This window comes from Schistocerca serialis, chromosome 3 (assembly GCF_023864345.2).
Source record: "Schistocerca serialis cubense isolate TAMUIC-IGC-003099 chromosome 3, iqSchSeri2.2, whole genome shotgun sequence".
In the NCBI taxonomy this organism is placed as follows: domain Eukaryota; kingdom Metazoa; phylum Arthropoda; class Insecta; order Orthoptera; family Acrididae; genus Schistocerca; species Schistocerca serialis.
In genome coordinates this window covers 197,419,429-197,441,162 of record NC_064640.1, presented here as the reverse complement: position 1 = coordinate 197,441,162, position 21,734 = coordinate 197,419,429, and the positions used below count along the sequence as shown (strand labels likewise).

General features: G+C 44.0%; 1 protein-coding gene across 8 annotated transcripts in view; it reads right to left on the bottom strand.

The window, feature by feature from the left end:
- Positions 1–21,734, bottom strand: part of LOC126469904 (bestrophin-2-like) — a 668,302-nt gene that overhangs the window by 440,317 nt on the left and 206,251 nt on the right. For 7 of the 8 annotated variants that reach the window (XM_050097253.1, XM_050097257.1, XM_050097256.1 and 4 more), the window contains exon 2: positions 13,608–13,791. In XM_050097253.1, coding sequence (XP_049953210.1) covers positions 13,608–13,786 — 179 coding nt within the window. In that variant the 5' untranslated portion in view covers positions 13,787–13,791. Of the gene's footprint in view, positions 1–13,607; positions 13,825–21,734 lie in introns of all 8 variants that reach the window. The other variant, XM_050097254.1, reaches the window with a different exon arrangement.

Genomic DNA, 21,734 nt, shown 5'->3' with positions numbered 1-21,734 from the left:
GCTTCAGTATGAAACCGCGCGACCGCAGGTTCGAATCCTGCCTAGGGCATGGATGTGTGTGATGTCCTTAGGTTAGTTAGGTTTAGGTAGTTCTAGGGGACTGATGACCTCAGATGTTAAGTCCCATAGTGCTCAGAGCCATTTGAACATTTGATAAATATTTTGTGAGCTTTGAAAAAAATGGTTCAAATGGCTCTGAGCACTATGGGGCTCAACATCTGAGTCATCAGTCCCCTAGAACTTAGAACTACTTAAACCTAACTAACCTAAGGACATCACACACATCCATGCTCAAGGCATGATTCGAACCTGCAACCGCAGCAGTCGCGCGGTTCCGGACTGAAGCACCTAGAACCGCTCGGTCACACCGGCCGGCGTGCACTTTAAGACAGGCAACTCAGCTTAAATCATTCACGAGTGGGACAGGTGAAGTAAGCTGCTCTGCTTATCTTAAGTTGCACGATATATCTCCCGGACCAGTCTTATTTTGCTCACCCTATATATCTACACGCCGTTACTCCAAAGTTGGCCTATTTGTATCACTTGACTGACTGATTGAGACTGTTTAATCCTGGGGTCAAATGATAAGATAACTTACATGAAAAGCTAGCTCGTCTGCCTACGTAGTGTCTCTGGTTGGTACGTGGAGGACCCAGGTTTGAGTCCCGGTACTGCCAGGGAGTTTTTCCTGGTAGGACTACTGGAATAGGGTGCACTTAGCCCTGTGAGGGCAACTGAGGGAAAGTAGCGGCTCCAGGGTCAAAAAAGCCGACAATGGCCGGAAGAGGTGTGCTGACAACACACCCCACGCAACCGATAACGCCATTGGCAGAGGACGACACGATGGTCGGTCGGTCACGAGTGGATGATCAGGGCCAGAACGCGTAGCTTTGCTTCCTTTGGAGGAGGATGAAATTTGCACCAAACTGACATTTTGTCTAGATATTGCTGGATACTACTGCAAACTTTAATGGGCAAAATTTACTGAGAGGTAACTGCATGAAGTGCGAAATACCTGAGACTGCAACTGGTGATACTCACCAAATCAGTAACATGTGTGTCTTTAAACGACTCTCCATCCAGGATAACGTGCTGCGCCCAACCTTCCAGGCAATTTCGACTCAGTCGTAAACCTGGTTAAATATCTCATATTACAGTACTTTTTTTTAGAAGGCATCCATGTGGCACCGAAAATCTAGAGACCCCGAATCTGTAATATCATTGCCATAGATACTACTACAACGCCGCGCCAATACAAGGTTGGCAGCCCGTCGTCTGCCGAGCACAGCGCACTCTAGCGGGCTGTGCAGCTCGACGGAACTGGAGTGTGCCTCGTTCACTTCTTAGCTAGGTTTCAACCTAGGCAGACGCACTTTCATAATCGGCCCTCAGCCAGTTCTGTAATGTTTGCATTGATTCTCTGAGGAGGGCCCATCAGGCTTAGTCCCTGAGAATATGTTGTATTAGTTCATGGTATTCCATGTTACGTGCTTGTCAGTTCATAGCCGCAGCTGCAGTCCTACAAACTACTGAAGATAAGTAATTTAATAGTACTATGTGTTTCTTGAATAATAATCCTTCTCTCCAACAGTGTGCCGTACCGTATATTATTGCAACCTGGACTCCTTCACCTCCTATTTATTTGCGTTTAGTAACGAGCTGAAAACACCCACGCGTTTTGTGCTTCTAAACAGTGAGACACAATAGAATCGACATCGTTTCGGCATTGAGGATATATCGTGTGAAGAGAACTCGTGTTCAGTGCCTCGTGACCGACGTTTTTGCGACCAATACCAATTTTCATGGAGAAAGTTATTTTATTCCAGGTAGCTTATAAAGTTTTGACGTCATGGTATGTTCTACGATTTTGCTACGAATAGATGTGGGCATTGCAGGAGGGTAGTTCTGTGGATCAGCTGCAGTTCCTTTTCGTCATGGGTCGGTGTGACCTGTACTCTTCCATTTATCGTCTCGTGGGAAGGAATTTCTTTACCAAATTCGGAACAGAGTTCGACATGGACTCCGTTGATGATAAGAGCCTGACTGAGTTTTAGTTCTGTAAGCTGCTTTACACTTCAATTCATGATTACAATGCCACTATTATTCGCAGCGGTACGGCTATTGATTGACGGAAACATTCCTGATACTTATATTCCATTGTGAAGAAAAATTTGAAGACAGAAGTCTGCTTGGAGTAATTACCAGAGGTGAGTGGTCCTCAACCTCTACTCCATGTATCTCTGAGATCCGTAAGATTTTAGTGAGGTTTCCCGTTAATGCAGATACACATAAGAAAGATATTATCACTTTTAAGCTGAGTTTCGATAAGTTTTTGATTTGTGACCATGTCAACTGGCGATCATTGTAGCTTGCAATACGTTATGAGAAATATGTATCTTGAATGTCTTTCTCGAACGTTCAGACGTTTGGTTTGTGTCACCAGTTTTGCCAACAAGCCACATCGAACATAATCCCTACCCTATTCTCGAGAAGTGAAACGAAAAAGGTACTGGGGATGCCGAAGAAGAAAAGAGGAAGAAAGGAAGATTATAGTTTAACTATCCGTCGAAAATGAGGTCATTAGAGATGGAACAAAAGCTCACATTACGGAAGGATATGGAAGGAAATCGGTTGTGGCCTCTTCGTAGGAACCATCACTGCATTTGCCTTAAGTGATTTAGGAAAATCACGAAAAACCTAAATCTGGAAGACCGGACAGGGGTATGAACCGTCGTTCTCCCAATGCGCCACTTCGGTCGGCGGCGTGGTGGCACAGAGGCTGACCTCAGACTGCATTGGAGTTAGAGGATTAACTGTTATGATAGAATTGAGAAACGAAATGTTAGTTATGATAAAGACATTACAACTACGAGAACGATGTTTCTCAAACGGAAACTAAAATTCATTCATTAATCTCCACATTGTTGCTTGCATATACAAAACGACTTTAGTATCATCTCACATTGTTAGACATCAAGCTCGACATTTCCACGATTTACGACAAAGTTTCTTTGAATATTCCCCAAAACCCATCTCAGATAAAAATTTTATAAGAGATTCATTTTCTGTCGATGTTAGTCAAATGCAATAATTTAATTCCGTTTAAGCGGACAGTTTTAGAAAATTTTCTACAGATGTAGTTACGTAAAATTTTCAAGGAACGAAATATTCTGAATTTTTGGTCCTCTTTACTTGATGATCATACTGATTTAGCGAAGATGGCAGGGAAGAAAACGACATCACTTTCCACAAGTGACATCTGTTAAAAACCGCACTCTGCGCCAATGTACGCTAAAAATAAACACAGAAATAGACTAAAGCGTACAGGAATTCGTCGTGGTGTTAACAGGCTCTTAATGAGATTAATGGTCGCGCTAACTGCCTTAAAATTTGTCTTGCAATTGTATTGTTCCTAAAGTAACTATGGTTTTTAATTAAGAGACATATTACAAATAAATAAATAAGTATCGTTAATGACCTTCATCAGTTGGATAGTTAGTTAGCCTCATGTTCTATGGATCATCCTCCACAATAAAACTTAATGATATGGAAAAAGCCATTTTACATTCTCATTGTAAATTAATTTATAAATATAGTTACATGCTGAATATTTGCAAATTTCTTTATTTTTTATTTTTTTATTTAGTTTATTTATTCATTAATTTTTTTAAACATACAGATGTGAGTTAGTAATTCCTACCTACCACCTTTTACACGTTACAACAATAGACATTCTTCTGCTGAAAAGAAAGAGCTGTCAAGGAAAAACTTTTTCAGTGTCTTTTCAATTTTTAATTTGCTGTCTGGCTGGCTCTGAGCACTATGGGGCTTAACTTCGGTGGTCATCAGTCCCCTTTGCTGTCTGTGAGACATTTTATAGCCTAGGGTAAGTCATCAGAAATTTTAGTCGCAGAATTGTGCACCCCTTTTGTGCCAAAGACAACCTTAATGTGAAGTAATGAATGTGATTTGTCTTATGGTATTATAATTATATACATTACTGATTCTTTTGAAGTGCAGTGGATTATTTGCAACAAACTTCATTATAGAATAAATATACTGTGAAGCAGTGGTCAGAATGCTCTACTCATTAAACAGATGGCTACAAGATGATCGTGGATGATTATTCTGACAGCACATTTTTGAGCAATGAAGACTTTCTTTCTTAAATATGAGTTACCCTAGAACATTATTCCATATGAAGGTAATGAATGAAAATATGCAAAATATGTCAACTTACTGATTTGTCTCTCCCCAAGATTTGCAATGATTCTAAGTGGAAACGTTGCAGATCTTAGTTGTTTTAGGAGTTCCAGAATGTGCTTCTTACAGTTTAAATTCTCATAAATGTGGAGACCTAATATTATGAAGTTAACACCCTATTTACCACTCCATCACCATGTGTTCCATTTCTTATTTATTTATTTAATCCAGACTCTGTCTGGGATGCTGCCTCCCTGTCTGATTTCATACTACTTCGCGCTTTCCTATCCATATTATTGAATGTTGCCATGAGTAACTTGACAATATATCGTACTGGTATAATTAACGCGGTATGATTTTTTTAAGGTTTTCTTGTACTAGCTGTCATTAAATTTGGAATTAAATAGCTTCCGCTTTTAAATAAAAGCCCTTATGAGGTCAGTCCGCGACTGGGAGCTGACCTCTCGAAATACGGAAAAAAGCAAATAAGCAAATGAAGATGTCTATCACTGTAACATGTCCGCAAAATTGTACTCGTTTATCACCAGCGGTCTGTTTGAAACACGAATTTTTGCTTATAGTTCTCACCGAGATGAACATAAAAGTGTAGTAAAATTTTGGTCTAGGGGCGATAGATCGTTTCACAAATCAAGTTAGTTTCGTGAATGAGCTGTGTGATTGGTATTAACATAGAGAGTAGCTGCCGCTGTTGAGCAGGAGAGATTAGCGCTTAACCTCTCGTCGATCACGAGGTCATTAGAGGATGAGAGGATGAATTCTGATTAGTGTGCTCGTACTTAGCCTTGTTCGTATACAAAGATCGGCAATGTAAACTTTTCTTCAGTTCGCTTCACTAACAGCTACAAGACAGACAGAAAATAGATTCCTGAATCTCGTCGTTTTGAAGAGTGGGCCAAGAAGACAAAGAAGAAAACGTGGCTACCGGCACCTTGAATGTAATACCTCCGAACTACATACACTACTGGCCATTAAAATTGCTACACCACGAAGATGACGTGCTACAGATGTGAAATTTAACCGACAGGGAGAAGATGCTGTGATATACAAATGATTAGCTTTTCAGAGCATTCACAAAAGGTTGGCGCCGCTGGCGACGCCTACAACGTGCTGCCATGAGGAAAGTTTCCAACCGATTTCTCATACACAAACAGCAGTTGACCGGCGTTGCCTGGGAAACGTTGTTGTGATGCCTCGTGTAAGGAGAAGAAATGCATACCATCAAGTTTCCGACTTTGATAAAGGTCGGATTGTAGCCTATCACGATTGTGGTTAATCGTATCGCGAAATTGCTCCTCGCCTTGGTCGAGATCCAATGACTGTTAGCAGAATATGGAATCGGTGGGTTCAGGAGGGTAATACGGAACGCCGTGCTGGATCCCAACGGCCTCGTATCACTAGCAGTCGAGATGACAGGCATCTTATCCGCATGGCTGTAACGGATCGTGCAGCCACGTCTCGATCCCTGAGTCAACAGATGGGGACGTTTGCAAGACAACAACCATCTGCACGAACAGTTCGACGACGTTTGCAGCAGCATGTTCAAAAATGTTCAAATGTGTGTGAAATCTTATGGGACTTAACGGCTAAGGTCATCAGTCCATAAGCTTACACACTCCCTTAACCTAAATTATCCTAAGGACAAACACACACACCCATGCCCGAGGGAGGACTTGAACCTCCGCTGGGACCAGTAGCATAGTCCATGACTGCAGCGTCCGAGACCGCTCGGTTAATACCGCGCGGCTCGGCAGCATGGACTCAGCTCGGAGACCATGGCTGCGGTTACCCTTGACGCTCCATCACAGATAGAAGCGCCTGCGATGGTGTACTCAACGACGAACCTGGGTGCACGAATGGCAAAACGTCATTTTTTCGGATGAATCCAGGTTCTGTTTACAGTATCATGATGGTCGCATCCGTGTTTGGCGACATTGCGGTGAACGCACATTGGAAGCGTGTATTCGTCATCGCCATACTGGCGTATCACCTGGCGAGATGGTATGGGGTGCTATTGGTTACACGTCTCTGCCACCTCTTGTTCGCATTGACGGCACTTTGAACAGTGGACGTTACATTTCAGATGTGTTACGACCCGTGGCTCTATCATTCATTCGATCCCTGCGAAACCCTACATTTCATCATGTTTCAGGTCCTGTACGGGCCTTTCTGGATACAGAAAATGTTCGACTGCTGCCCTGGCCAGCACATTCTCCAGATCTCTCACCGATTGAAAATCTGGTCAATGCTGACCGAGCAACTGGATCGTCACAATATGCCAGTCACTACTCTTGATGAACTGTGGTATCGTGTTGAAGCTGCATCGTCAGCTGCAACTGTACACGCCATCCAAGCTCTGTTTGACTCAATGCCCAGGCGTACTGGGTACTGATTTCTCAGGATCTATGCTCCCAAATTGCGTGAAAATGTAATCACATGTCAGTTCTAGTATAATATATCTGTCCAATGAATACCCGTTTATCATCTGCATTTCTTTTTGGTGTAGGAATTTTAATGGCCAATAGTTTACTTTCATCTCAACTATGTGACGTATATTTCTTGTGATAAAAACTTTTCTGAAGCGATTCATAAATACAAGAGAGTCAGTTGGCCAAAATGGTGAATTAAGAGACTGAAAGAACATTTGCACATACAAGTGTTTGGTCGGTTGTTTCTGTCACTGTCTATTGCAAACATAAAAAAGCGACGTAACCAGTCACTGACTTAAATTTTTTATTTGCAACGTGTGTCGGTGCATTTTTTTCTCCATAATTAGGTGGATGGTTAGGTTTGTAGCTCAGGTGTTATCACGAGCAACCAACGATGTTGAAATATGTAGAATGTTTTAACTTTATGCCTTCGATCGCGCAATGTTTTTGGTTGATTAGTAGGAAAAAATTGCTTGGAACTGATGTGCACAAGTAAGAAATATGTGGCCGAGTCCGTCACAGAAATGAAAGAGCCCTCGATAATCTCTTCTATCTGTCTTCAAACAAACTCCTCCCCCCCCCCCCCTCCATCCGCCAGACGCTGGTTAGAACCGAGGATAACCTGAGAACCCAGTCATTAGACAGTTGTTGACGTCGCCCTTGTTTGGCACTTCCATATTTCGTATGACGTAATCCATTTCTTAAGGTACAGTTTAGTGTGGTTCATTTGCAGATACCGTCGGTCTTGTCGATGATATCTTTCTATAGAGTGAAACAAGTCAACAGGTTCACAGATATATTACATAACTGTAGTGAAATTTTGGCTACATGCTGTCCATTGAAATGACCGGATTATGCATTAATCTCAATCTAAAATTAAATTTAGTAACCGCAACCAACTCACATGGCTGCATACGTTGGCCATTTCTGTGGAACAGAAAATTTAAGTTGTGTATAATGAAGATAATTATTGTTCCGAGAACTAAATTTATGAATTTGAGTGATTGATAGCCACAAAATTCACGACTTAATAGATGTATTGTGAGACTGTTGTTAGTATGCCTAGGATTTTAAATGGTGGACTACGTGAGGGTTACGGATTTACACCATCTAATACCTTGATAGTCAAAGTATTGATTACACAGAAACATGTTAAATGTGGAACTGTGTCAAAATACTACTGGATGTGATATTTATGAATGGGAAGGAAGTAAGGAAGCCTACACTTTAACATGCTTACAGAGGCTGATTACGCTTCTCGTATCATCAGCGAGTAGCACTATTTCTGTTTGATCGGCCGCAGAAATAGGAGCAAACTCAGTATTGAACTTCGTCGATCATCAGTATTTACTTGTTTCCCGTCAGAAGTAGTGTCCTCATGCAAACCACCTGGAGTGTTTGATATGACTCTCTGCTGTCTGTCAGTTATGTGTGAAATTAACCAGTTATTGTTCGTTGAAAACCACAGAATTTAAATTTCTCTAATAGGATGCTGTAATGTGTAGAGTCAAATGTCTTCGACAGATCACAAAAATTTGTGGATGGTCGAAAGATTCTTCTAAAATCCAAATTATTACTGACTGAGAATATTATATTTGCTGATTTGTTCAACTATTTTTAAGTGAATCACTTTATATAGAAAGTAAGTAGTAATATCTACGCGATAAAGATACTGACAGTACAGGAGTATTCATCCAAATTTCATAGGTTGCTCCATGTCCCACGTAGCTTCCACTAACGTAAGTCATACCCCACGTGCACGCCCGTATTCTGTTGAAGGAGCAGCCGCAGCCACCGCAGTAGAGGAAAGAGGTGCTTGCACATGCTGATTTCCTGTCACGTGGCCTGGTGTCCAGATTCATTCTGCGGTAAACCCGATTCGGCACTCTCCCCGAGGAAAGCGAGCTACGATTGATTCGAGCGAAGTCGAAGACGTTCCAACACGAGATTTCAACCCACACATTTTCTATTACGTCCGCCGGTTTAGCTGGGTGGTCACGTGCTCTCCTCCCATACAAGCGGGCCCGGGTTCGATTCCCGGTCGGGTTGGAGACTTTTCTCCGTTGGGGGACTGGGTGTTGTGTTGTCCTCATCATCATTTCATCCTCGTCACCGGCGCGTAAGTCGCCCAATGTGGCGTCGACTGAAATCAGACTTGCACTCGCCGGCCGAACTTCCCCGGATGGGGCCTCCCAGCCAATGATGACATACACTCATTTCATTTCATTTTTTTCTGTTATCCGTAAGTACTGCACCCCAACGAAACAACTTAAAATCCGTTAATCATAACAGACCGGCTTCCAGCTCGACCACATCATTCCGCATCCCAGTATAGGATTCCCAATTCATGTCCAACTTCTTCTGTAGTCATCAGTCCGAGGATTGGTTGGCAGCAGCTAAGTTCGCAGCGGATCTCCACTCTTCACGTCTTTCCAATTTCCTCTTAATTTCTCAATGGATCTTACGTGACACATCCTTTTTACTCTGAGCTTGAACCATCAAAAACTCCAACGAGTAAACTAGCACAGAAACTAAGTAAGATCGCGTAACTTGCCACTGGTTGGATCAAATGCTACAACTATGGAATTACAGTAGAGGAAAGAGAGTGACTTCCAATGCTGAAGTCAATTCACAATGGCAATCCGTTCCTCTCCCTGATTAACCTCGATATTCCACAAACTGTAAATTTTCGGAACATATTGCTTTGAAAGACTAACGAAGCTTATCCACGAGCCGCGCGGGATTAGCCGAGCGGTCTGTGCCGCTGCAGTCATGGACTGTGCGGCTGATCCTCCATCGGGCATGGGTGTGTTTGTCCTTAGGATAATTTAGGTTAAGTAGTGTGTAAGCTTAGGGACTGATGACCTTAGCAGTTAAGTCCCATAAGATTTCACACACATTTGAACTTATCCGCGATAATGGTGGCTGAAATTCGCGGCAGTGGATTAAACGACTTTAACAAAAACACCGGTTATACGCTTTTTATATAAATTTATTCATGTCAAGACGCGTTTCGGGTTGTCACCCACCTTCAGTTGGCGTAATACACTACTGGCCATTAAAATTGCTACACCATGAAGATGACGTGATACAGACGCGAAATATAACCGACAGGAAGAAGATGCTGTGATATGCAAATGATTAGCTTTTCAGAGGATTCACACAAGGTTGGCACCAGTGGCGACACGCACAACGTGCTGATATGAGGAAAGTTTCTAACAGATTTCTCATACACAAACAGCAGTTACCCGGCGTTGCCTGGTGAAACGTTGTTGTGACGCCTCGTGTAAGGAGGCGAAATGCGTACCATCACGTTTCCGACCATTGAGAAGTGGCAGACTCTGCAAGAGAGGCGCTCTGCATCGCGGTGTAGCTTGCTCGCCAGGTTTCGAGAGGGTGCGTTTCTGGATGAGGTATCGAATATATTGCTTCCCCCTACTTATACCTCCCGAGGAGATCACGAATGTAAAATTAGAGAGATTAGAGTGCGCACGGAGGCTTTCAGACAGTCGTTCTTCCCGCGAACCATACGCGACTGGAACAGGAAAGGGAGGTAATGACAGTGGCACGTAAAGTGCCCTCCGCCACACACCGTCGGGTGCCTTGCGGAGTATAAATGTAGATGTAGATGTAGATGTAGATATAGGTCGGATTGTGGCCTATCGCGATTGCGGTTTATCGTATCGCGACATTGCTGCTCGCGTTGGTCGAGATCCAATGACTGTTAGCAGAATATGGAATCGGTGGGTTCAGAAGGGTAATACGGAACGCCGTGCTGGATTCCAACGGCCTCGTATCACTAGCAGTCGAGATGACAGGCATCTTATCCGCATGGCTGTAACGGATCGTGCAGCCACATCTCGATCCCTGAGTCAACAGATGGAGACGTTTGCAAGACAACAACCATCTGCACGAACAGTTCGACGTCATTTGTAGCAGCATGGACTATCAGCTCGGAGACCGTGACTGCGGTTACCCTTGACACTGCATCACAGACAGGAGCGCCTGTGATGGTGTACTCAACGACGAACCTGGGTGCACGAATGGCAAAACGTCATTTTTTGGGATGAATCCAGGTTCTGTTTACAGCACCATGATGGTCGCATCCGTGTTAGAGGACATCGCGGTGAATGCACACTGGAAGCGTGTATTCGTCATCACCATACTGGCGTATCACTCGGCGTGATGGTATGGGGGTGCCATTGGTTACACGTCTCGGTCACCTCTTGTTTGCATTGACGGCACTTTGAACAGTGGATGTTACATTTCGGATGTGTTACGACCCGTGGCTGTACCCTTCATTCGATCCCTGCGAAATCCTAAATTTCAGCAGGATAATGCACGACCGCATGTTGCAGGTCCTGTACGAGCCTTTCTGGATACATAAAATGTTCGACTGCTGCCCTGGCCAGCACATTCTCCAGATCTCTCGCCAACTGAAAACGTCTGGTCAATGGTGGCCGAGCAACTGGCTCGTCACAATACGCCAGTCACTACTCTTGATGAACTGTGGTATTGTGTTGAAGCTGCATGGGCAGCTGTACCTGTACACGCTATCCAAGCTCTGTTCGACTCAATGCCCAGGCATATCAAGGCCGTTATTATGGCCAGAGGTGGTTGTTCTGGGTACTGATTTTTCAGGATCTATGCACCCAAATTGCATTAAAATGTAATCACATGTCAGTTCTAGTATGATGTATTTATCCAATGAATACCTGTTTATCATCTGCATTTCTTCTTGGTGTAGCAATTTTAATGGCCAGTAGTGTATATATGTCTCTTCATTAATACTGCGATTTTGTGGACTGCATTTTGATCGCTGCAACTGCCTTTTGTTCTGTAACTCGTAGCTCTTTGTTTCACATTTATGTGCATGATACACGTACTTTCAATGACGTTACCGTCTCGGACGGCGAGATGGAGCTATCACAACTGTCCGAAATCGGTCCAGACTTTCCGCCCTTACCGCTGATGGCGCTGCGAGCTGCGAATGGTCGCCACAAGACAAACGCCACACCCTCTAGGTGATCGCCGCCTAACCTGTCAGGATCCTGTGGCCGAGAAGACAACTACCGCCTCTGGCCCGGACTGTTTTTGGACTATGTTATTCTGTACTTCTTGTTCACCGTTTGTCAACCCAGTGAATACGGAATAAAGAGTGTTAGTAAACCTAAACCTTAACATTTAGGTTTATTCGTTTACTGTTGCAGCACAGCCTTCGCTACATCCCATGTCACGATCAACAATGCTGCGAGCTAACTTTCAGTAAGTTGTTAGGTTTTTATGTGAATAAAAAATAACTGGATGCTCATTTCTCACCATTGGTTCGTTACCTCGAAGCACTCTGTTTCATATCAACTACGAGGGTGAGTCAAATAAAAACCTTAAATTTGTAATAACAAATCAAAATTTCGCGCCGTTATCCTGTAAGTTGGCAAGCGTGCTACAAACAGCGTGCAAAAACGCCTGTAGGTGGCAGCCTAGTGTAGATGCACGCATACTGTCGCAGTATCAGTATAAAGATGGCTGCCCCACTTGCGACTTGCACCAAGGAAGAACAGCCTTTTGTTATTCGGTTTTTTCGTAGTGAAGGTGTGAAACCTATTGAAATTCATCGACGAAAGAAGGTACAGTACGGTGATGCATGTTTGTCACATCAGGACGCCTACGAATGGAGTAGGAAGTTCGCAAATGGTGTGACTTCAGTGGAAGATGCTCCTCGTCCAGGCCAGGCACAACGAGTTGTGACTCCACAGAACATTGCAGCAGTTGAAGCCAAAAAACAAAACAAAAAAACGCCGAGTGACACTGAATGACATTGCAGCATGTTTACAGATTAGTCATGGGTCAGCACCCACATTGTGCATGATGTGCTCCAGTTTCACGAAGTGTCTGCAAGATGGGTGCCACGGCAGCTGACTCCTGAAATGAGAGAACCACGTGTTGATGCTTGTGAAGAACTTCTTCGGCGCTTTGAACGAGAAGGTGATGGCTTCCTTGCAAGAATCGTTACTGGGGACTAAACCTGGGTTCACTTCCATTCTGAGTGTCTTCCGCATCCACCATACTCACCAGACCTTGCCCCAAGTGATTTCCATATGTTTGGACCACTCAAAGACGCAATGGGAGGAACGAAGTTCCGTTCTGATGAAGAGGTACGCCACGCGGTGCATGAGTGGTTGTGCGGACTACCAAAAGAATTTTTTCTAAAGGAATTTATGCACTTTGTAAGCGCTGGAGGACTTGCATTGACGGTGGGGGAGATTATGTTGAAAAGTGATACAGCTTTGTACTATTTCTTCACAATAAATAATATTTTAAAAAATATTTAAGGTTTTCATTTGACTCACCCTCGTACATCTGTATCTCTCTATAAACCGTGGACCTCGCCGAGGTGCGCTGGCTTTCGTGGCTCGAAGATACAGAGAGCCGAATAGTAGGCGCAACCACAACGAAACTGTATCTGTGAAATGGCCAGATAAACATGTGGTTCCTGAAAAGGGGCAGCAATCCTTTCAGTAGTTGCAGGGGCAACAGTCTGGATGATTGACTGGTCTTAACCAACGTTTCGTTACTGCGTCGGTTTTGCGAACGAATGAAAACGACGGGAAACTGCAACTGTTATATCCCCCTAGGACTTGAAGCTATACTATACGGTTTAATGTCGATGGCAACCTCTCGGAGAAAATATTCTGGAGAACAAATAGCCCCCTGGCGGGGGCTACTCGGGAGAATGCGATAATCGAGAAAAACAAAACTGTCGTCCGATAGGCTTGCGAGGAGGCGAAGAGAGCTTTGTCAAACCAGTCTTCGAACTGAAGACCACCACTACCACAACAACAACAAAAACATCTGTATAATTTTGAACCCAAATGTATTGGGCACTCTGTATAGTGGTGGCCCAAAGCTATTGTTAGATGTAAAGAATTAAGAAAGAAGGGAGAAGTGCGTACTCACGTTCTCTGGTCCTTGGTGAAGGCGTTCCGATAGAGCGCACTCAGCAGTCCGAAGGAGACGACGAAGAGCAGCAGCTCGCGGTAGATGAGCTTGTAGAGGCTGCCGCGCCACATGAAGAGCAGGCGCGTGAATCCGCCGCTCGTCGACGACGCCACCTCATACTGGTAGCTCACCGTCATCTCACCTGCACAGCACCACGCCCACTCAGAGTCGCCTCCTACCGACATGAAGCCAAATTTGGGTCTGTGTTAAGGGTTTCTCCGTAGGGAGAACCGCGCGGGGTAGCCGTGCCGTCTTAGGCACCTTGCAACGGCTCGCGCGGATACCCCCGTCGGACGTTCGAGTCCTCCCTCGGGCATGGGTGTGTGGGGTGTCGTTAGCGCAAGTTAGTTTAAGTTAGATTACGTAGTGTGTAAGCCTAGGGACCGATGACCTTAGCAGTTTGGTCCCATAGGAACTTACCACAAAATTTCAAAAATTTCTGTAGGCCGAACTCAGCGTGTTATCTCGGATGCAGTATCATCGATAGATAGACACTTCAGGTGCGCCCCAGGGAAGTGTCGCAGGTTCGAATCCTGCCTTTGGCATGGATGTGTGATGTCAGGTTAGTTAGGTTTAAGTAGTTCTAAGTCTAGGGGACTGATGACCTCAGATGTTAAGTCCCATAGTGCTCGGAGCCATTTGATTTTGTTCTTGTTGTATGTTAAGACCTGACAAACAATATTAGCAGTAACATCAAACTTTTTTTTATCTGTAACTAAGTACCACCAGAAAAATGCAGTACAAGTTTATGTTTACATCTTCATAAGATTTCAGAGTCGTGCGAAGATTTTCAACTTGCTTTAATTGTTCCTAAATGTAAAACTGTGCACTTCACAAAACGAAAAAAATGCACTGTTCTCCCACTATAAAATCACTGAGTAGCAACTGCTGTCGGTGGACTCATACAAATACGTGGCAGTAACGGTTTATGGAGATACGAAACGTAACGATCACGAAGGCTCATTTGTAGGTAAAGCAGGTGGCCGACACCCATTATTGGTTCAAAAAATGGTTCAAATGGCTCTGAGCACTATGGGACTCAACTGCTGAGGTCATAAGTCCCCTAGAACTTAGAACTACTTAAACCTAACTAACCTAAGGACAACACACACATCCATGCCCGAGGCAGGATTCGAACCTGCGACCGTAGCGGTCGCGCGGTTCCAGACTGTAGCGCCAGAACCGCTCGGCCACCAACAGCCGGCCAGTATTGGTAAGATGCTGCGAAAATGCAAGCTGTCTACAAAGGAGACTTCTCACAAAACACCCTGGCGACCCATACTCGAATATTGCTCAAGAATATTGAACTATACAAAGAAGATCACCACGTGTGGTGACAAGTTCGTTTCACCCGTGGTAGACGCTACAGAGTATCATGTGCCAGCTGACTCAACACAGACGCTAAGTATCGGACGAAAGTCTTCTTAAAAAGTTTCAAGAACCAGCATTGAGTAAGGAATGTAGGAATATACTGCAACTCCCACTACTGCAGCCGTAGAATCGCGAAGACAGGGTTAGATTACTTACAGCGCGCCAGAGGCGTTCGGGCAGTCATTCTTCCCGCGCTACATACTGTGGTTAGTGGTATAATGGGAATTACCCGCTGTCTCGCAATTCACAGTGCATTGTAGATTACGGATGTAATCTATATATATAAAACAAAGTCGGGTTTGTTACAACACTTATAACTCGAGATCTGCTGGACCAATTTTCATGGTTTTTGATTTGTTGGATTTGTCTCCGCCCCGAATAGCAGAATACATCTTAAAAATAATGAAAAATTGACGAATAAAAATTTTCATGGTTTTTGATTTGTTGGATTTGTCTCCGCCCCGAATAGCAGAATACATCTTAAAAATAATGAAAAATTGACGAATACTTGAAAAATGCGTTATTTTCCCTAAAAGTTCTTTAGTTTCGGAGCTGTCAAAGTTTTTTGTCAAAATCTGTAAGTAATCTATATATATATAAAAGAAAGTCGTGTTAGTTACACTATTTATGACTCAAGAACGGCTGCACCGATTTGGTTCAAAGTCTGTGGAGAGGTAGCTTAGAACCAGGAGACGGACATAGGATACTTTTTATCCCCTTCGACCGCTATAAAACGTGGCATAACAAAATCGCATCTGGCATGGAATAACAAAACGCAAATGTCAGCTAAACGTCACTATAAAACGTGGTATAACAAAAACGCATCTGAAATGGAATAACAAAACGCAAATGACAGCTAAATGTCTATGGTTAAGTATCAGTCTATATCATTAATTAAAAATTTAAAGAAATAATTTGTATTTTCTTTGAATCATCATTAACAATGTAGCGACCAAGACGATCGAATATATCTCGACAAAGCCGTAATGCAAGAAGGATACAAAAAAAACACTGCTAATGAAAGGACTGAAGAAGACCAACAAATTGCCCGTGAAGAGCGCCGCGTTAGTATGGCTCGACTTCATGTTTCTCAATCACAAGAGCAAAGTGAGACAGCCCGTGAAACGGTTCGGTTACCAATGCGAAATCGTCGAGCGAACAACAGAGATCAACATGCAGATAATTTTTTGTAAAATTTGCCTCATCGAAAGACAAACGTATCAACAAAGTATTCCCAAACATCACTACTAACTACAAAAGTAATGAATGGTTGAGTGAGCGAGCTATTTTGGCGGCTAAGAATAAAGATGTAGATGACCTAAACTACATATTTCAGAATGAGATCATTGGTAAAATGCATTCATTCAAATCTATTGATTGTGTAACAAATGAAGATGAAGCCACCAACTATCCAACTGAATTTTTAAACACCTTGGATGTGCCTGGCTTACCTCCGCACAATTTACGCCTAAAAGTTGGCTCCGTAGTACTCATTCTTCGAAACATAAACCAACCAAAACTGTGCAACGGTACGCATTTGGTGGTAAGTAAACTGATGAACAATGTTATTTACGCGACGATACTCAAAGGAGAATTCGAAGGTGAGGAAGTTCTTATTCCGAGGATCCCGATGATCCCAACCGATATGCCGTTTAAGTTCAAAAGACCAATTTCCGATCCGTTTTGCATTCGCCATGACCATTAAGAAATCACAAGGCGAATCCTTGAAAGTTTGTGGTTTAAATCTGGAATATCCATGTTTTTCACATGGTCAATTATATGTGGCATGTTCACGGGTCGGAAGACCATCTGCGTTGTTTGTTCTTGCGCCTGATAATAAAACAGAAAATGTCGTGTATCACAAGGTACTTACTTGAAGAGTGGAAGCTATGCACCAAAAAACATAAAGAATCATTAAAATACTTAACTTTTTTATTTGTATTTCCTAATAAAAAATTGAAGTTAACATCCAAAATCTGATTATTTATTGGCTTTAAGGCGGAACAGAGTTCGCCGGGTCAGCTAGTTGTAGATATAGCACTACGGGATAAAGGCCCAAGTCATTGCCGATTCAAAAAAAGGCGTCGGACGGTTTTACATAATTGTAAGCTTATATCACTGACACTAATAAGTTGCAAAATCATGCAAAAAGTTTTTTGGCAACTGTTACGTCCAGTTTGGGGAAAAAAACTCGCCATACGGATTCCGTAAACGAAGTCTTCTGGGACTAAGCTCTCTCTGTTCATCATTAGATCCAACACGCAGTAGATAAAGTCACCGTTGTTAATGCCATATTCCCCGACTTCGCGGAGGCGCTCGATACAATTTCGAATTGTGACTTGGTGAATAAAGCACGAGTTTACGGAGCATTGGGGCAGATTTTTGATTATATTTAGCACTTTTTAATCGACAGGAAAAAACATGTCGCTTTTAATCGTCAGATCTAAATTTGAGAATACAACAAGCGACTGTTAGAGCCGATGCAATGGTGCCGTTCTATATAGCAACGATTCAACTCTAGAAAACGGAAGCGACATGCAGGATGACCTGCATAGGGTGGCCGTTTGGTGTGAAGATTGACAAGTACCCTCAACGCTAATAAGAACTATGTAGTGTGCATAAATAGACAGAAAGAAGTATTACTATTCCTTAACAACATTGACCATATTCGACCTGTTGTGCAACAGTAAGACGAAGTAACATCTGAACTATTACGAAACTGAAAAATTATGCTTTCTCTGCGTTTTCAGATAAATTAAAATGGTTCAAATGGCTCTGAGCGCTATGGGACTTAACAAAAATGGTTCAAATGGCTCTGAGTACTATGGGACTTAACATCTGAGGTCATCAGTCCCCTAGAACTTAGAACTACTTAAACCTAACCAACCTAAGGACATCACACACATCCATGCCCGAGCCAGGATTCCAACCTACGACCGTAGCAGTCGTGCGGTTCCAGACTGAAGCGCCTAGAACCACTCGGCGACTCTGGCCGGCGGGACATAACTTCTGAGGTCATCAGTTCCCTAGAACTTAGAACTACTTAAACCTAACTAACCTAAGGACATCACACACATCCATGCCCGAGGCAGGATTCGAACCTGCGACCGTTGCGGTCGCGCGGTTCCAGACTGAAGCGCCTAGAACCACCCTGCCACACCGGCTGGCGATAAACTAAAAGCCGACCAACTAACAGGACATGTCGTATGCGAAAAAAAGGCAACAAACAGAAATTATTTTAAAGTAAAAAGAATAAACAAACCACCGATGGTGGTGGCATTTTGCTGGAGCTAGTTTGGGAAAATAAATAAACAAAAAGTATTCGTATCAAGGGTGGCTTACAATCTCATATTGAGTAGTATGATACTTGTAAAAGCTTCTGCTACATGCGATAATGATGGAAGTTGAAGAAATGAGTTAAAATTTCTGCGACAGCCAGGAGCTGAAACTGCATCTCCTTGCTTCCCACTCAGGCATGCTGGCCATCATACCACCTTAGCAGTTTAGATAACTCACCTGTACAGACTACTCTTGTCCAATCCCCTCCCCCTTCCCCCCCCCCCCCCCCCCCCGCACACACAAACTTCAATTCACGTCCTCAACTTGTTGTGTTACTTAAACTGTACTGTTGCTGTGGTATAATGACTAGCACCCTTGTCTAGTAAGCGAGGAGTCTTTGGTTCAAGCCCGGGCTGTGGAATAAATTTCTAATCATTTCTTCAGCTACCGTCATTATCATAGGTTACGTTGAGATTCATACACACATCAAAAAAAGTTTTGCATCACCCCGGTTCCCAGAACTCCTGAAGACAGACGTTGACTGTGGATATGACATCACAGGCACAGTCCCCTTGAATCTTCAGAGATGTCACTAAACCCGCCCAAAGATGTAAACAACCATGCATGAGCAGCGCCTATTAGACGGACGGGGTCCGACAGCCGATCAGTTCCAGTCATTCCACCAGGAAGGAGATACACGGCTCGTGTTGTCTGTAGCCCAGCCATGTCTAGATGGCACCCGCATTATTACTTTGTGCCAGGAAAGGCTCTCAACAAGGTCAGTGTCCAAGCGTCTCGGAGTGAACCGAAGAGACGTTGTTCGGACATGAAGGAAATACAGAGAGACAGGAACTGTTGATGACATGCCTCGCTCAGGCTGCCCAAGAGCTACTACTGCAGTGGATAACCGCTACCTACGGATTATGGCTCGGAGGAACCCTGACACCAACGCTACCATGTTGAATATTGCTTTTCGTGCAGTCACAGGACGTCGTGTTACCACTAAAACTGTGCGTAATAGGCTGCATGATGCGCAAATTCACTCCCGACGTCCATGGCGAGGTCCATCATTGCAACCACGACACCATGCAGCGCGGTGCAGATGTGACCAACAATATGCCGAACGGACCGCTCAGGAATGCCATCACGTTCTCTTCACCGATGAGTGTCGCATATGCCTTGAACCAGACAATCGCCGGGGACGTGTTTGGAGGCAACCCGGTCGTGCTGAACGCCTTGGACACACTGTCCAGCGAGTGGAGGTACCCTGCTGTTTCGAGGTGGCATTATGTGGGGTCGACGTACGCCGCTGGTGGTCATGGTGGGCGCAGTAACGGCTGTACGATACGTGAATGCCAGAATGCCATCCTCCGACCGATAGTGCATCCATATCGGCAGCACATTGGCGAGGCATTCGTCTTCATGGACAACAATTCGCGTCCCCCAACGTGCAATTCTTGTGAATGACGTCCTTCAGGATAACGACATTGCTCGACTAGAGTGGCCAGCATGTTGTCCAGACATGAACCCTATCTAAAATGTCTGGGGTAGATTGAAAAGGGCTGTTTATCGCGTCGTGACCCACCAACCACTCTGAGGGATTCATGCCGCATCGCCGTTGGGGAGTGGGACAATCTGAACCAACAGTGCCTTGATGAACTTGTGGTTAGTACGCCACGACGAATAGAGGCATGCATCAATGCAAGAGGACGTTCTACTGGGTATTAGAGGTACTGGTGTGTACAGCAGTCTGGACCACCACCTCTGAAGGTCTCGTTGTATGGTGGTACAACATGCAATGTGTGGTTCTGACGAGCAATAAAAAGGGCGGAAAGGGTGTTTATCTTGATCTCTATTCCAATTTTCTGTACAGTTTCCGGAACTCTCGGAGCCGAGGTGATGCAAAACTTTTTTTGATGTGTGTATATTTCAAGAAAAAATTAATTGTGTGAATTCTTTCGCTATATGTCACAGCAATAAACTCTCCTGTGTTTCTAATCACGTCAATACGCGAGAGTCACACGTTGTACCCTCGTTGGGGTTACTTGTACTCCACTGAGAATGGGCAATGTTGTAAGCACCCGAAAGTGTCCTAGTATAGCAGGGTGATATCACGCACGTGAGCTCTGCTTTGGTTTTTCTTTCGCTGGGTCGTAAATCCGTCCAGCGAGCTGAACTAGCTTTGTGAACAAAAATAGGATAGATAAAGGCTTCACCAACGACTGTTTGTAGTGAGTAGCACCATGCTGTCAATACTAAGCTTACTATTTAGCTCACTGGGTAGCTTAGAACTTACATGTAATTGTAGGAGCAACATTCAATACACTGTGATACAGTTTTCTCACCATTTCCTATTCAGTGAATTCGTTTTCTATTGCACGTTTGATTCTCCGCACCGTCAGCTTTCAAGTAGGGGTCTATCAGAAAGCTTTGTAGCTTAGCCATCATGCTCGGACGATATCAGCTCGTGTGTGTGTTCTGGACTCGTAGGACAGAGTGGAGGGGTGCGGTGGATCGTACAATTCAGGCTATTTTGGTAAGATGGGCATTAGGCCGTTGTTTACGGAATGTATCTGCGCCTAACGTTTCGACTCCTAATACTGGAGGCATCCTCAGCGGTTATAAAAACGAAGCTAATTTTCAGACAACGAGAAGCTCAGTAAGCTGAAGTGTTTAAATGAAACGGCGCAACACGCGGGTCGTGACATTTTGCTTCAATGTGCAGAAAGCCCAGAGAAATTCAAAATTCAAAAATAGCGTTAACAGAAAAGAAGACGCACTTCAAATGAATTCACAATTGCGAATAAGGACTACCGTCAGCTGTAGAACGGAATGACGACAGTGAAAATCTGTGCCGGACCGGGACTGGAACTCGTATTTCCATCTTATCGCGAGTTGTCCCCTCACCATTTGGCGATCCGTGCACGACTCACGGCTAGACCCAGATTTCCATAAGTCGTTAACCTTGCGTCTACGACCTGTACTCGTACATCCATTACGTATATTCCCGTAAAGGTCAGACGTTATACTTGAAAGTCGCTTGCCTGGTATCGGCAGATAAATACGATATTGCAGTGCCTGTGTTATTCTGTTACGATGCAAAGTTCCTTTGCGCATGCAGAATAACACAGGCATTGCAATATCATATAAATGCTCAATATGTCCACCGTTATTTGTCACCTACACCTGTAGTCGAGGGACAGTGTTGTGAACAGCACTGCACAGCATATCTAGGCATGGCGAAAAACTGCCGTCTGATGTTGTCTTTTGGCATCCGTAATGAAGTAGGACGATCGCGGTAGACTGCGACTTCAGGTAACCCCACAACCAATAATCAAACGGATTGAGGTCTGGGGACCTGGGAGGCTAAGCAGGACGGACGTCGCTACTCAGCACGCGATCCTCAACAAACGATGTGCGCAACGTATCTTCCAC